The 17,384-nt window shown below is 40.1% G+C and overlaps 1 protein-coding gene across 6 annotated transcripts in view; it reads right to left on the bottom strand.

Moving 5' to 3' along the window:
• Positions 1–2,239: 2,239 nt before the first annotated feature.
• ttc28 (tetratricopeptide repeat domain 28) overlaps positions 2,240–17,384 on the bottom strand; it is a 152,902-nt gene continuing 137,757 nt past the window's right edge. For 3 of the 6 annotated variants that reach the window (XM_084935944.1, XM_084935945.1, XM_084935949.1), the window contains 15 exons: positions 17,115–17,289; positions 15,239–15,379; positions 13,965–14,109; positions 13,665–13,844; positions 12,933–13,501; positions 12,596–12,843; positions 11,850–11,974; positions 10,554–10,631; positions 10,300–10,459; positions 9,717–9,793; positions 8,409–8,432; positions 7,985–8,114; positions 4,759–4,866; positions 4,033–4,660; positions 2,240–3,951 (listed from right to left, as the gene is read on the bottom strand). In XM_084935944.1, the coding sequence (XP_084792070.1) occupies positions 2,841–3,951; positions 4,033–4,660; positions 4,759–4,866; positions 7,985–8,114; positions 8,409–8,432; positions 9,717–9,793; positions 10,300–10,459; positions 10,554–10,631; positions 11,850–11,974; positions 12,596–12,843; positions 12,933–13,501; positions 13,665–13,844; positions 13,965–14,109; positions 15,239–15,379; positions 17,115–17,289 (3,899 nt within the window). In that variant the 3' untranslated portion in view covers positions 2,240–2,840. The remainder of the gene's footprint in view (positions 3,952–4,032; positions 4,661–4,758; positions 4,867–7,984; positions 8,115–8,408; positions 8,433–9,716; positions 9,794–10,299; positions 10,460–10,553; positions 10,632–11,849; positions 11,975–12,595; positions 12,844–12,932; positions 13,502–13,664; positions 13,845–13,964; positions 14,110–15,238; positions 15,380–17,114; positions 17,290–17,384) is intronic. The other 3 variants (XM_084935946.1, XM_084935947.1, XM_084935948.1) reach the window with 2 other exon arrangements.

The following is a 17,384-nucleotide window of genomic DNA, read 5'->3' as shown; positions in this document are numbered from 1 at the left end:
AATACTCATACTTTTCTATAAATTCAAGACTTTTACTTCTAACAGTGTGATATAGCTAGTTTTTAAAAATAAGTAATTGATTGGGTGAACATCGACGCAAGAATATACATGCTGCTTGCTCTATGGCTTATCGTCAGACTAGAGGAACAGGGCGTTGTTTGAAACAGGGCGGATCGCTTGGAACGCCAGGCTAGCAGGTACTAAAAAAGTACCTGGTACCTATGAACTAATGGAAAACCCTGAAAACCATAGCGAACCATGCCGATTGGATCCCAGTAGGTGCTAATTGAAAAGGGGATCAAGGAAAAGGTGTAAGCCCTGATCGCACCAGTCCCAGGGTCCTTTAAGTCCTGTGCTGTTTAGCAGTCAGCCATTCTGCAGTATCTCTTCAGTCTGAATCTGCTCCAGGAAAAGGTACCGATGGTAAGGAAGACATCATGTTTAGTGCTGGTTCCAAAGAAAGCCACCCCTTCTGGCCTTAATGACTTCAGCCCAGTTGCCTTGTCGTCACGTTATGAAGGTGTTGGAGAGACTGATTCTTGCTCAGCTTAGCTTGTAGGTGAAACATGCTCTCAGGTGGGGGTGGATGATTCTGTTATCTACCTGTTGCAGCATGCTTACCTGGATAGTACTGGTTGAACTGTGAGAATCATATTCTTTGATTTTTCCAGTGACTTATACCATTAATACCATCAAGCCACTTCTGTGAAAAGCTGCTCAGGATGGGAGTCGCCAATTCTACATTCTCCTCGATTGGTAACTATCTGTCTCTCAGAAGACACTGCATTAGTTGGGTGTATTAAGGGTGGGCAGGACATTCAGACTCCTTTTGAATGTCAACAAGACAAAAGAGATGGTGGTTGACTTCTGGAGGAAATAAACTGCGACTAGGCCATTCAACCTTATGGGTGAGTAGGTGGGGACAGTGGACAGATACAGGTACTTGTGCGTAGTGGTAGTGAGTGCCATCTATTTTGCTGTCGTCTGCTGGGGGGACCTGAGTGCCAAAGATGCCAGCAGGATCAACAAACTCATCCGCAAGGCTGTAAAAATCATTGGTCAGAATTAATTTGGAGATGTTTGAGTCAGTGAGGGACAGGAGGTCACTAAACAAACTGCTACATCATGGACAGCCCATCACACCTGTTCCACTAATTTCTGAGGCAGCAGAGCTCCTTCTCCCTCAGACTGATTGAACCTCGCTGCCATAAGAAAATCATTCTGATATCTCATAGCACAAAGCCCTTAACAGGGTATATCCTGGATAGGTTGCAAATATATAATAGGGCCAATATGGAGAGACAGACAACCACTCAATCTAAAACTCACATCCATTGGCCAATTTAGAATCACCAATTAACCTAACCTGTGAATGTTTTTGGACTGTGGGAAGAAGTCTGAGTACCTGGAGAGAACCCATGGAGACATGGCGACAAAGTGCAAACTCCAGACAGACTGGATTTGAACCTAGGACCTTATTGCTGTGAGGCACTGACGACTGTGCCATTTTTTTCATATTTTGCAAAACTGCACTAAATTGAATCACTGTAAGACCATTAGCATGAACTCTAAATAACACTGGAAATTAAAAGAACACTATGAACAATAAGACATTTGTTACTGTTAAGTATCATAAAAGCTCTATAAATATTTACTGTACTGTGTTAAGAGTAGAGCAATGGTGAAGAAACTATTAAGATAAGCTGCTGAAGTAAAAGTACTCATAATAGACTATAAAAATACTTTAGTACAAACAAAAGCCCTGCATTAAAAAGTCCTAAGTAAATATCTATTAGTAACGAAAAGTACTGGAATACCTAAGAGCACATAAGACAATGATGGCTAATTTAAAGTGTCTAATATGCAATAATGTGGTTTAGAAAATATAAATTATTTTTATTACTAATTCAAGTACCGGTATTGCACCTGGTTAGCTTGTACTCTTTAAACACTTTTAATATCTGTATCTACAAATGGTTTCATAAATATCCAGTATATCCTTATAATACGTTAAGAATTACATTCACAATTCTTCCCTTTACCCCTTTTTTTTTTTTTTTACTAGATTTACTGTTTTGCTTTTATTATAAGTAAAAAGAATGTGTGAAGATTTTTTTCATTATAAAACATTGCTGTATGTGATCAAAGCAAGACAAAGAAAGGAGCAAAACTGCATATTATAAAATCAATTAAATACTTGGGCACCATGCTGACAATCACACATGAAACCAAACTACCATAAAATATCAAAAAGTTGTCTTTACTTCTTCATTGTTTTAATTGTATTTATAAATTGTGTGACGATTATATTAATAATAATTAGAAAACACTCAAAATAAATGACATCAGTAACCAACAGTAATGACATTAAACAATAATTATTAAACAATAACTCAAGATTGAATCCAGGCCAGTACAAAGAAAGCAAGCATTTAGGCTGATGTAAAATGTTCATTCAGTAAGCAGACTGCAGGTTAAAAGCATTTCTGTTCAGTGTACATGGAGGCATTGAGACACATGCCCTCTAGTCAGTCATAAAAACAAAATTAAAGCTAGAGATTCAACACTTCTCTTAATTATTATGCCCTTCCATTTCTCTCCAGAAGAAGGCACAGTCATCACATTCAAAAACATTTACATCCCTTCACAAAAAAGTAACATGTAAAATCACCATCAGTATGAAATGAGTACTTTTTCATTCCTGCAACTCAGCAGGGATTGCTAAAAATGTAGTTGTATTTCCACTGAAAATGGGCAGATTTTATCATTGTACAAGCACAGATATTAACCAGAAGATTGATCTCCTAAATCTGTGTTCAGGACTTTAAATATTCAAATTCTCAACATTTAGAAGATGGAAAAAAGTGTCCAGGTGAGAGAAACTTGTAGCCATTCCCAGAGGGAAGTCTGACACCTCCTTTAGAATGTGTGAGAAGGCCAGATGGAGATGGAGGTGGTTTAGCCTCCAGTTTTGGGTGAACATTTGGTCTGTCATCAGTGTTGTGGTCTTCAGGTTCCTCTACATTTTTCCTGATAGACTCATGTCTTGGTGAGAGATTCAGCAAACCCAAAACATCTTTCTGAACTGTACTCATTTTTTTATTCTCACCTCGGAGTAAGCTGGCCGGACATGGCATGTTGGGTTTCTGGCTGGCGTTGGCCCAGTAGGTTTTTAAATTGTGGATTGCCTGGATTTTGCTATCCTGTTTGGATTGATGCAGCTTAGGGGTGATTGCTGGGCTAGAAGAGGCTGAAACGGATCCTGCGGAGGAATAGGAAAGGGCTGGGGATGGAGCACTGTCAGCAGGAGAGCGTGAAGGTGAGATGTGGGCAGTGTAAGGCGAGCTGGGGTATTTCAGTTTGAGCTGAGCCTGTATGTGCACATCTGGGGAGACTGTAGGGAGAGGTGAACCCTGATCTTTTACTGAGAGAGATAACGAAGGGGATGAATGAGCTTGGCTGCTGTAGCCTGAGCTGATTTTCTGCAGTGATGAGGAGCGGGATGGTGGTTTAGGCCGAGTTGGAGGAGGGATTGAGACAGAGGTAGAGAGCGGTGAAAGATGACTAGAGAGTGAGAGAGGAGACTTTAGACTTGCCCTACTTGTTGGTCGGCTAAATGCACTGGTCTCAGAGGGCTGAAACCCTTGGGCTCCATTTGTAGGAGTCAAAGTTGGGGTTGTTGGAGTGGACACAGATTTCTGTCTGCTGAGAGACTCATCTCTGCCCTCAGCTCCCTTCAGTGTCTTTCCTCTAAGGTTTGCCTTCTGCAGGCTCTCCACAGCTTGCATGTGGCTCTCAGTCTCCTCCAGGATCTTCTGGGCCAGCTCCTGGGGATCCAGTTGTCCTGCAGGTCCTGTCCTTTCCTCTTGGGATTTCACTGTGCTATCTGTCTCAGTGCTCGACTGGTCTGACTCAGAGCTGCTGACTTTTCCTTTCCGCTGAGGAGTTGAGCTGGAAAATGAAACATATAGATACATTTAAAAGAAGTTCAAGAGTAACTCTTTCTGACTTAACAAAAAGTATTGAACTTACATTTCCTTCTTGACTTTGGGGTTATTCTTAACTGTTAGTGGCAGCGTTGGAGCTTTTATTGGAGATGTAGGTGTGCTGATGCTTCCCTTTGAGGAAACTGTTAGAGGATACCCATGCCGCCCGGCAGATGCTCTCCCAGCACCAACTCTGCCAAATCTATGTCCTGCAGGTAGAGGCAGAGTGTCACACTCGCTTCCTCCTCGACCTAACGGCTCACTGCTTATAATGGAGTACCCCGCATACTCCTCGTCCTCTCCTTCTCCTGATAATACTCCTCCATTACTGGTCAATCGACCTCTTGATACACCACCTGAATGGGTGTAGAGGCCCGCGCCTTGACAAGGCTTCTCTGGCTGTTGATGTGAGCGCTGGCTGATGATGTCACTTCCTGCAGGCTCAGGTCTAGACAGGAAACTGAGAGATGAGGCAAGGGAGCTGAGGCTGTACACTGAGATGGCATCGCAGGAAAGGCTGTCAGGGCACATGGGGGGCAAAATCGAGGGTTGAGGTGGGTAGCAACCTAAGGAAAGGGGTAAAGAGTGTGGCTGGGAGGCTGACTGGGAGGAGGACAAAGACTCCAGGGAGGATGAACTGTCTATGCTAAGTCTCTTGGGAAGCTCTGTTGAGTCTGATTAAAAAGAGAGAGAGAGAGAGATTTGAAAAATTTGTTGAAAATTGGGAAAGATTTAGTAAAAGAGAAAGTCCAAAGTCATAACTTATTTTTACCAAACAGTGCTAGAAGAGACTGAAGGGCAAAATGCATGATGCGTCTGCTGGCCTGTTTTCCAGTCTTCAGCACCACTTCCTCCTGACCAACTTCACAAAGGTCAAAACCTGACAAAGACAGAGCACAAAATCCAGCCAAAAGCCAAATCTGAGTACTTCAGTGACAAATAGTAAGCTTTATGTTCTTCACTGCTAAAGTAGTTAGTTACTTTATTAATTCATTTTAGATTACAAAATGAGTATGATGATTCTATATAACCACCAATTCCCAAAAATGTTGGGATGCTGTGAAAATGTGAATAAAAACTGAATGCAAGGATTTACAAATCTCGTATACCCATAATTTATTCACAATAGAACACAAAAAAATATCAATTGTTTAAATTGAGAAAATGTACAGTACCATCTAAAGAAACATATTAGCATGGACATGAATTTGATGGTAATAACACGTCTAAAAAAAAAAAAAGTTGAAACAGGTCCATGCTTACCACTCTCTTCTTTTGACAACAGTCTGTAAACGTCTGGGAACTGAAGAGACCAGCTACTGGATTTTTGGAGTGGACTGTTGTCTTGTCTGATGTATGAATCTAGCTACTTAACAGCTGGTTGTTTAGTTGTTGTATTTTTCATTTGATACGCCAGATGTTTGCAGGTGATCAAAAATCTGGATTGCAAACAGGCCAGTTCATCACCTGGCCATATTGTACAACAGCAATGGTTCGTTGTACAGCATGGGTTCATTATAATTGCGGTATGCGTCTTAGCATTGTCTTGCTGAAATATTCAGAGGCTTGCCTGAAAAAGATATAATCTGGATTTGAGTATACACGGCTCTAAAATCTATATAAACAACGCGTTCTCACTCTCGAGGCGTAATATTTTACGCTAGGTGTCAAATCGTCAACATGTTATGCTTCCGGGCACCCAACACATTCCTAAATGACGAGATCGGAAAAATGAGGAAACATGAGAACCGTTTGGAATCAATCCACAGATGTTCGTTCATTTTCCTCAAATTGCTTTGGTAAGCACTATTTAACGTCATTAAAGTGCTGATGTTTTTGACACTGTGGGTATGGGTTTGCTGTCTATTGTCAATAGCAGTCTTCAGTCTGGGTGTGTCCCTGCTGACTTTAAACATACTGTGGTGGAACCTATTCTTAAAAAACAAAACATGGATCCAGCAATTTTATCCAACTACAGACCAATTTCTAAATTGTCTTTTCTTTCTAAAGTCCTAGTCCTTCTTCAGCGCCACACCTTTCTATATAAAAATGGCATTAGTGAAGTATTTCAGTCTGGTTTTAAAGCACACCACAGCACTGAAACTGCTCTTTTAAAAGTTTTTAATGACCTTTTAACTTTTACTGACTCGGGAGATCCTGCCATTTCAATACTATGAGACCTCAGTGCTGCCTTTGACCGTAGATCATAGGATTCTTATCTCTCGGCTTGAACACTGTCGGAATCGAAGGGACTGCATTGGAGTGGTTTAAATCTTACCTGTCCAACCAATGCTTTTCTGTTAGATTGGGGGATACATCATCCTCAAAAAACCCACTTTCTTGTGGGGTCCCCCAGGGGTCCATTCTTGGCCCAGTTCTCTTTTCAATTTATATGCTCCCTATGGGTTTATTTTTTAAAAAGGATGTTAAGGCATGGATGACTTTAAACTTTCTTAACCTAAATGAACAGAAAGCAGAGGTGATTGTGTTTAGTTCCTGTGACCACTGCGACTTTGGCCCCTTAGAAATTTATAAAAAACCTTCTGCGAGGAACCTAGGAGTTATCTTTGACTCTAATCTAACATTTGACAAACAGATTAATGCTGTAATCAAATCAGTTTCTTTCATCTTCGGCTACTTGCTAAAGTGAAGCCATTTCTCTGTTTTAGAGACTTTGAGAGAGCTATCCATGCCTTCATTTCATCTCACCTCGACTACTGTAATAGTCTTTACTCTGGTATTAGTCTGTCATCAGTTAGCTGTCTACAGCTGGTCCAAAACGCTGCAGCACAGTTACTAACTGGCACACGCAAGCGAGAACACATATCCCCCATACTGGCATCATTACACTGGCTGCCAGTTAGTTTTAGAATTAGGTTTAGGATTTTATTATTTGTTTTTAAGGTATTGCAGGGGTTAGCACCCTCATACCTTTCTGATCTTTTAAATTGGTACACTCCTGCAAGGTCTGAGGTCTGCGGATCAATTGCTCCTGGCTGATTAAAGCACAGAGATCGGGCCTTTGCTGTGACTGCTCCTAAATTATGGAACAAACTGCCCCTTCACATCAGGACCTCCCCAACATTGGACACTTTTAAAACCTGTCTGAAAACCGACTTTTACTCCATGGCTTTTAAATCAAAATGAGTTTGTATTACTTTTATTTTTCTTATTCTTACTCAAATCTTCTAATTTTATTATTCTTTTTCTTAACTTTTATCATGTCTCCCGATGTTTTTATTTCTTTTGATTACCTTAATTGTACAGCACCTTGGTCAACATTTGTTGTTTTAAATGTGCTATATAAATAAATTTGACTTTGACTATTTGACAGATGGTGGTATGAGGCGTTTGTGCTAATATGGTGTGTTCGGTTTTTGCTGAAGGTGGTGCTTTTCTTTAATGCTAAACATCTCCACTTTGCTCTTGTCTGTGCAAAGGACATTGTTCCAGAATTTTTTTTTAATTTGTTCAGATGCAATAAAACAGCCACGCTGTCATGTTCTTTTTAGAGAGAGAAGGCTTTCTTCTGACAACCCTTCCAAACAAGCCATATATGTTCAGTGTTTTTCCAATTCATTACAAAGAACTTTATCATTTAACATACTAACTGTAGAGCTTGAGTCCTTTCTCACAAACATAATTCAGTAAAAGGCAAAAGTGTCTGATAAGGGGTGTTCAGTAGGTGATATGAAAGCTCACACAAAGACAAACAGGAAAATAAGTAGACATATAAGCATCAAAGACAGATGGAAAAGGATAAACAAAAGTATTTACAATGTAAACCAAGAAACAACACTATAAAAGAACCTTAATCAGAAGCCCAATGCATATACATGTGTTTCAATATGTTCTGAATATTATAACATAATTTTTTGCTCTGTGCTAGTTTTTACCGACATTTTCTTTACTTACAACTGACATGGGTGATGCAGTAGATCACTGACAAGGAGGTATAAAAAAAAAGTGAAACTAAGTTTCTTTTAAGGATGACTCACCCAGTGCAGCCAGGAACTCGTGGCAGCCTGGCAGCCTCCAGAGCTGCACACTAATTGACACTTGAATGGGAGCCAGTGGAAAGTCTTGCTCTTTGTCGCCTGACTGCAACTGAACCAACACTTGGTGAAGCTATGGAGAGGAAAGAAGATATAATGACTGGAGTGCTGGATGAGTGTTTATAATTTTTAGTTTTTAACTTATTTATTACCTCACATTCGAGAACATATAAGGATTGTATTAAATAAAAATACTCCAGTGTAAATCAACAATTCTCAATAAACAAGGACAGATAAAGCACGCACTTCACAAAGAATATTCAAATAAAACATGTGCATCAACTTAGTGTCTGAATGTGTTTGTGCCTGCTTTGACGAGTGTTGTACTTTTGAACTCAAGCCATTAGTTTCATCATGAAACACTTACCATTCCTGCCACGCTTTTAACTGCCTTCGTGAGGTGTGTGTATGACAGAAGAAGAAACAGAACTTTAGTGATTTATTTTTGTGTAATTTTTGTGTTTGAATTACTGTATTCTCAGCCATGCATGAATGATGATGTGCTTATGCAGGCAATTCTTGATGATACCCATATAGTATTTATGGAGGGCTACAGCAAGCAAAGAGTGATGAAACCAAACAAATGACTGCAAAATGAAAAATTAGAGTGAAGAGTGGGGGGTGCTCTGCACTTTACCAACTAGCTATACAAGCAATCTGTTTTAGTTATGAGTGGTTAAAAGACAAGTGTGCAGAATATCTCATGACCATGCTGACCAGATGCATGCTAGGGTTGGGAAACAACAATGCATGCAGTGTTGAGTGTGTTTGCAGAAAGCAGTCGTGCAAATGAACTAGATTACTAACCATATTCAGTAAATTTTACTTCCCTACAGTTATGGAAAAAAATGGAAATCTCTCTCTTTCTGTATATATGCAATGCATGTGGGAACTATGGATGAATAGAAATACAACATCCTCACTGACTAAGAAGCACCTAATAGCTCAGGGCATCAATTAATGGTGCAACATCAGTAGAACACAGTTACTATCAAAGCTAGAGATTGAGAGGCTACAACCCAGTGGGAATGAGTGAGCAGTGTGGACATAATGAGCCGACGCTGATAGAAGAAGCATTGGAAGTGACTCAGTGCCTTGAATAGTGTACAGGAACATCTGAGCTGCATATGGACTAAAAGTCCCCACTTTCAGATGGGGGGGGGAGGCACGCAAAGGTGGTTAAGAATAATAGGGGTATGGTCATGTCGGACTTTGAGTTCCAGACAGACAAGCAGCTACTGGCCAACCAACATGACATAGTGGTGGACAGCAACACTGGGAAGAAGGGCCACAAGAAAATAGAGAGTTACCAGGGCCAGGAGGAAAAACTGGAGTAGATGTGGAAGGTAAAGTCCAAAGTTGTCCCAATGGTAATAGAAACATTAGGAGCTGTAACCCCAAAACAGAGGTCTCTGTTCAGAAGAGTGCATCTGCGCCAGTTGGTCCTTCAGCCCCTGGTACAGCTAAAATAGAACACCCAAACTCCGAGGCCTCTGGTAGAGCACCCAAGTTTAAGCAACACAATAATACCATCCCCCAGCTTTTTGAGCTTGGAATTATCAACGTTACTTAGGTAAAGGCTAAGAATAAAAACAGGTGGTGGAGGGAGATCTTATTTTTTGATGTGCGTAGTTCTTCAACCACTGTCATGACCACCTGTCCAACATGATAGTACCTTATGAATGAGCTGTTCTCCAGCCTCAGATGCTGTGACCAGCTTACAGAGTGCCTGTAAGGCTGGAGGAGTAAGACCTGGGGATGCACAGAAAGTTAATCAGAAATTTCTATAGCACTGTCATATCTTGATCACGAACAACTAATACAACCTAGTGTAACATTTTACAAAAGAGCTATAAGTTGAAATAAAAATATAATCTGAATTATTCTCTTGCTAATATAGGGTATCTTGCAAAAGGGAGTACACCCCTCACATTTTTGTAAATATTTTGTTACATCTTTTCATGGGACAACACTGAAGATATGATAGTTTGATACAATGTAAAGGCAATAATGGCTGTGTGTTAAATTATTTAGAGGGAACAGCAAATTTACACTGTTGTACAAGCTGTACACTGAGTACTTTGCATTATATCAAAGTGTCATATCTTCAGTGTTGTCCCATGAAAAGATATAATAACATTTTTACAAAAATGTGAGGGTTGTACTCACTTTTGTGAGATACTGTACATTAAACAAATATGATTTTATCAGTATGACTGACATAGGAGATGTTTTGAATAATGGAAAAACTCTGTTACCAAGCAGTGACTGTAGAGTGGTACTGCACTGCTGCAGTCGATCCCCAGGATCTGACATAGGAAAAAAAACTGCCGCAGGGAGTCCAGGAACACTACCAGAGAAGTCCAACCGAAAACCCACTGCAGAGAGAAGGGCCTGCCACCCAGGCACCCCGCCGACCTTACCCAGCACAGAGGAGACATGTGGACATGAACAGAGAATACACAAAGGTTGACATTTAAAGAGAAGGAGAAGGAAAGACCAACACACAGACCTTATTCTCCACACTTTGCTGCGATGTGTACATTGGGTTACACTGGCCACTCTGAATGCGCTGTAGTGATTTCTCAACCTGTGGACAGAAACGGGCACAAATCGTGTTATTTAATCAGACTGGAACGTTCAGATGTGGGAAAAATGTGTTTTGAGGTGCCATTCATAAACAATTTAACATTTTCTGGACAGGACAAAACTGAAAGAAAATTAAAAGAAAACATCTTGATTGATAATCATGCATTTCATTAGCAATCAAGATGTTTTCTTTGTGTTGAACACAATCATGGGTGCTTCCTTAAGAAGCATTTTAATTCCAGAATTCACCAGAAAATAGCTTTACCATTTCTCATTGATACCTCAGATCTCTGTGCGCGGATTGTGGCGTGATATTTATACAGCACTTTTCTAGTCTAAGCTCTACTACAAGCCTCATTCACACATTCATACTGCACTTTGTTCCATAAAAGAGGACCGTAGCCACAATGGCAGCACTCACATTCTGGACTCTGCATTTTTAAGGCTTTAATGTTAGCATTTTACCCCCCTGCCATGCTATTTAGAGCCAGACGTGACCATAATGTTCTAAGGTATCAGCTAACACCAGCATGCTGGAACCGCAATGACTCTGAAAGTTCGGCAACATGCTCTGATGGAAGTCTGATGATGATAACTAAAGTCATGATTCACTGTATTAGATTTTTATTGATCTTCATGAGAGCTAAGTATAGTTTCCCCAGTCTGTCTCGCTAACACATTTGAATTCTTTTTCCTTAGATGGAGGGAAAGTGATGTCCCCAAATCAAGAGGGGTAGAGATAAGAAGCATTGCAGAAAAAAAGCAATTTGCAGTCAAAGTAGGTTAACACGTTCACACAGACCTATCGCTGAATGTAATGACTTTCTTTATTGTTCAATACTTCTTTGATGCAAAGTCATAAAGTCATTAAAATAAGCTCAGTATGAATTATCTAAACTTAATATAATGTTTTCATATGGCTTTTTAAAAACTTTTTTCAATCAACAGTCTTTAATTAAATGACATAAAATAACTGCTATAAAAAGCAGTTAAGCCAGTATTCACATTTGTGATCTTTACAATAGTTAATCTTTGGATGCTATGACAAAAAATAAAAACCACATTTCTAATTAAAGTGATTAAAGTCATGCTCATAGTATTTATGACAAATCGGCTGTCGTTTTATTGAACTGATATCTAAATTCATCTTTTGAATTTTAAACTTACTAATAGAGAACTAATAGAGAAAGTGACACTGCAAAGTTTGAAGAAGTCTTACCAAGTGTAACAACACTCTCAGGGCATCCCTGGCCCTCTCTGGGTACTGAAGGATCTCTACCAGGGCTTGGCCAACCAGTGACATGGGACTGTTCAGCTTTACATCATTGCCAATAAGCATGTAACCTAAAAAAATACAACAAAACACATCTTTCAGTTTCTCGTGCATATTGAAACTGTGTTTTTTGGAGTTCTGGAATGTAAATGTAGCCGTCACCAAAGCACTTTGGGTTAGTGTGCTGTAAGTTATGAATAAAATAGGCATGACATGTTTAAGGTAAAATTTTCATCGCCAGAGAATAACTTATGTAACACAGTGGGCTACATAATGAACTTGAAGAATAGAAACAAAGTGTTGATCCTGCTGTGCTAGTATTGACCCAAAATCAATACCAGCATTGGTATCAATGCTATCGATAATTGGATTGATCTGCCCACTTCTAGTTCATGGTTTGCTCACTGCTGACCAGTAACACCCCAACAGACTTGCCATATTGGATACAGTGGCCACAACAATTATTCTTTTTCTAAGTTTATAGCGTTTACGTATCATCTAACATATCTCAGACATTGACATTGCTAAGTTGTACAAACTAATTGGTTCCTTTTAGCTCATTTGAACGAAGAAATTGGTTAGCTGATAAATGCTCCACTATATTTTACAGCTACTCCTCTTGTGTCTGCGTGTTGTGGCTCAAAGCAACTGAGTCAAGCTTTAGTATTTTACATTAATGATTGTTTGCTAACCAGCCCAGTTGGAGGGGTGTGAGAAGTGCTTGCTGCTCTGCAGTGTCTTCATGGCTTCCGTCAGAGCTGCACTGGCTTTGGTCCCATTGTGAAGAGCTGTGTAGAAGGTGTGTGTGAACAGTTTAGAGGCAGCTACTGGCACAGGCCACAAAGAGACACACACACACTGGACCCCTGCAGCCAAGAACGCTCGAGTCAACCCCACAACTCCATCTGCTGTTACCTTGCTGCCGGACTCTGGGTACAACCTGAGGTGGCAAAGGGTCAAAGAGTTACATGGGACAGTCAAAAGCTAAGAAAAGCCTGTGTAAAAGACCAAATCTGTGAATAGTTATACCTCAAGACCACCAGTTTGACAGTCAGGCAAAGGTCCAGTATATCAGCAGCAGTAAGAAGGAAATCTTGAAGTGGTGGACTATCACAGATACTCTCTGCCTCACACACACTTTCACCATCCTCACTCCTTTCATCTGCTCCTCTGAGTCTCTCTGGGCTGCTCTTTGAAAACAAACCCTTCACTTTTCCACCCTGATCTGCTGCTTCGCCTGACACTGATGTCCTGCGGGGTGATTTCTCCTTTGGTCGGCCACCTGCCCCATCTCCTCCAGCATGCTCTTGGCTAGGGGCAAGGACCAAAGCTGCAAGCTTCCAAGATATATGTGTGGCAAAGTGAACACACTCTGCCTGACTCAGAGCTGCTAAAACGCGATCCTTTGTGGCATTGGCTCCCGTTAGGGGATGACATCCCAGCTGCTCTCCCAGCCACAGGGCTTCCTCTTGGGCTGAGGGTAAGGGCCCCCATAGCCAACGGTCCATGACACTCGGTGGCAAATGAGGTGCACCGACCACTGCAGCCATTGAGCCTCCATCTGGACAAAATAAGTGTCCACTGCGTCGAGCATGAGGCTGCAGTTTGAACACATTTGATAGAGAAATATTATAATAAGCAATGCATTTTTTAAATAATTAATTGAATAAACACATATGTCGGAATTGTTTGATTCAACAAATACAATATATGTTACTTTACATCTATTATCAGAAATCAAAGGGTACCAAAATGACTTACCTTTATTGTTGCTCCCAGGCTGGCTAAAGAAGGTACAGAAATTAGACTGAACCTTTCATACAGGTACTCATTAGAGGAGCTGCCTTTCAGCAAGGCAAATGGAATTAGGTATAATTCTCCCTCCAGAACTAACACAAGTTGTCTGTGTCTACCCACGGGTCCACTACTGTGCATCAGGCCCTGTATAGAGAGAGGTGGAGGGCAATCGTAACACACATATTTGTGTGAAAAACCATAAAGAAGACAAATTCAAATCGTGAATTGAAATATAAATCTTTCCTTGGAGACACACATACATACCCCTTCCATTGGCGCTATGAGCAAGTCGTAAAGGGCCCGCAAAGGAGGTTTGCCAGTGTTACTTGGTCTGAAGAGGGGAGAAGATAAGCCGTCCTTTACTGGAGATACAGTGGTACTGTACAGACTCGTCATGCTCTGACAGCTTCTATTAGAGGCAGAAATACACAAGAAATGTAATTCACTCCCACATATAGTTATCCTGTTTGAAAACAGCAATGAACCTATAATCATGATGATGTTATAGTCATGCAGCTCTATGAAGCTCTACTTAAGCACTGGTGATATTAACTGAACGGTAATGTTAGCTTGCTAACTTGCTCATCAGGATTTTGAGTAATGTGTTATAGTTTAACATTTATGAAACACCAATTTCCTTTTTTGTCACAATGAACAGAAGTTTTGCAAATTCAAGTAACTATAAAAACATATTTGCAATGTTTTTGTTTCCCTTCAAGTTCTTATGCATACAGCTGCTTACAAGTTAAATTTATCTAATCCTAGGAAGACCTTTGTATTATGACTGCAACTGCAATATTTTGTGCCCATATTTTGTATCATGATGATCTTTTTAGTTTCCGATTAGATCCGATTTTTCACTGCATGTTTCAAAATGTTTTAAATGTTTAAAAATGGACTTCTCATAGTTGTAGATTTCTGTTTAAATACTGTATTATTGAGTTATTCTTGGTCATTTTGGACTTATGTCAGGTCCACTTCCTGTCGTTACCATTTGTCCCTTCTTAGTAATCGTCTGGGGTACCTTCACTGACTTGATTCGAATTTGTCTTGCCTGTGTCCAGTTATCCAGCCAGCCTTTCCAATGTACAGTATACATGCACACCTCCTGTCCGTTAGTTCACACTTGGTAGACTGTCCTGTTTTCTTTGGAGCCAAGTGATCCAGCAGTTTCTTGTGATCCTTGTTTATGACCTTTTGCTATGATTCATGAACTTGGTTGTTCTTTACCTGTTTTATTTTCCCCATTGCCTGTCTATCATCTGTTTTGGAATTAAAATTAGAACTTTGGGCTTTTTCTTTTTCTTGTTTTGCATTTTTGGTTAGCCACTAGTTAGCTTTTAGTTTGGCTAAATCTCTCAATGTAAGATAAATTGAAAAAAGCTTGTTGCTAATAATGTAGTAGAGGAGATGCAACTAGTACCAACTCACTATGCAGTGAAGTTAAGTAAAGTCAGAGCTAAACCTAAAGTAGACTGTGCACCCTCTGGACATATAGCCAATATACTCTCGCAGTTTACAAGAACTTTTAGTCAAACCTGTTGAAGAGATTATTTCTGGACACCATGTGGAGATAGCCTGTAGGGTCTGTGGCAGAGATGAGTTTTTTGTTCAGCTCCTCAAACTGCTGCTCCAACAGATCTCCAGCTTCACTCTCTGTCTCACTACTTGAGAAGACTCTGCAAAATGGCAATAGAGACTATGATACATAATTGTTCTATGGTTAATGTCTAAAGATTGCAACCAAAATGCTAGGTGCATGCATATATCTCTAACAGTGTCAACTCAAAAGCATAAGTATGGTCAAACATTCTGTTTACAAGCAGAATCCAATCAAAAGAAGGCAGGCTTAAAAAGAGGGCAGTCTTAAAGGGAGAGAAGAAAGTAGTTTGTTTCAGACTGATGAATGAACTGACAATCTTAGGAAAATGTACAAAAGGAAGAAATAAGTAGTAATTAATTACTGGAGCAGTATGTGTTAGAGCGATGACTTGGAATTAAAATAACTTTTTATGGAATCCTCTGGCTGTAGATTTTACACACTCAGGAAGGTAATAGCAGTTTCTGATACCTGGATACATGCTAAAGGGCAGTAAAGTGCTACTAGTGGTTTGGAAAACATTTTTATACTGTGTATGTGCAAAAACTTGTCATGCTTAGATGAGTGGGACTCATAATAAACCACACACAAACAGCATGAATCACCACAATATCAACACACACACACACACACACACACACACACACACACACACACACACACACACACACACACACACACACACACACACACACACACACACACACACACCACAAGCTGCAGTGACTCCACTGCAGTGGTTTTCACAGAAAGTTGAGATGCAGTTTGTATGGGGGAACATTTGCTGACACAACACATGGTAGTGATTTAAAAAGTCATCCAGCTATGCCAACCAAGGCCTGAGAGTTGTGGGCAGTATAATTGAGAATAGAGAAAACTGTCAGGAGAGAGCAGGAAAAAAGGAAGACAGACACAAAGCATGCGTCTTCTCTATCATGTTTTGCTCACTTTTGTTTAAATGAGAGAAGGTTCACCTACAATCTATTCCAAAAGTTTGTACAGAACTTCATGGAAATCTTGGATTGCCCGATTAACTCTAAGCCTCAAATGTCAAACACATGGTAAGCCTACAAAAAAAGTCAATGTCTCCAAAGTCAGTCTGACTCTTTCTTTGTATAAAATGTAATTGGAGTCCATCAAACTAATGTCAAGACAAATCATCCAAAGCCTCAAATATTAACCATGCTAGCCCCAGACAGAAAAGTCATATCTCTAAAATAACTGAGATTTATCTTCTGTAGACCATGACATGTACCACATTACCATAGGGTAACTTAATAACAATGATCTTAACAAACAGTTCCACAGTTTAGCACACCAATGAAACAATTTTGACCAGATTAGAGGTTTTTCATTATTTTTTTTTATGCCTGTGTTTTCTGGGCTGACAGTCTTTCTCTTGGATACTGCTAGACTCTGCCTGGAAGCCTATCCTTTCTTCGGATATGTAAAATGTACTATACACAGAGGGAAATACAGATTGAAAATGCATCTATAGTGATTAATAACATATTTACCATAGTTGTTAAGCTCAACACAACTGGTCAACCACGTAATTTTTCTTTGTATGTGTGCTAGTAGTCAGACAGGGATTTAAGACATGTCACAAAACTTTGAACATCAGCCTTGTGGAAAGGCTTAAACATATGCTCATGAGACCATGAAATATCTGCATTAGGCTCCATTAACCTGTTTAATGGAATAAAGTTGTCACTGTCAGCTACAAAGTTATGTCAGCAGTATGAGGCATAAAGAAAATACTTCATTGGTGCTGGTAACAATCATTCACTGGCATCTATCAAAGGTGGCACTACCTGTTATAATGACTATCCACTCCCAGAGCCTCTCTAGCATTGTGGATGTATTGCTCCAGAGAAAGGGAACCTCCAACAGCTCCTCCTCCACTTTGTGGGCTCCCACTACCATCCTTGAACTCAGACACCTCCAGTCCTGCTTCTCCAAGATACACCTCATTAAACTTCACGATACCTGTAACATTTCAGGAAAAACATAAGAAGGTTACAGCACTATGTGTGTGCCCATTTGTCAGCATGTGTGTGTCTGTGTGGCAGTATGTAGTGCAG

The sequence above is a fragment of the Perissodus microlepis genome, chromosome 7, assembly GCF_051167445.1.
Source record: "Perissodus microlepis isolate ML-2025 ecotype Zambia chromosome 7, ASM5116744v1, whole genome shotgun sequence".
NCBI lineage: Eukaryota > Metazoa > Chordata > Actinopteri > Cichliformes > Cichlidae > Perissodus > Perissodus microlepis.
The sequence above is the reverse complement of the archived record's forward strand: the minus strand, read 5'-3'. Positions and strand labels throughout refer to the sequence as shown.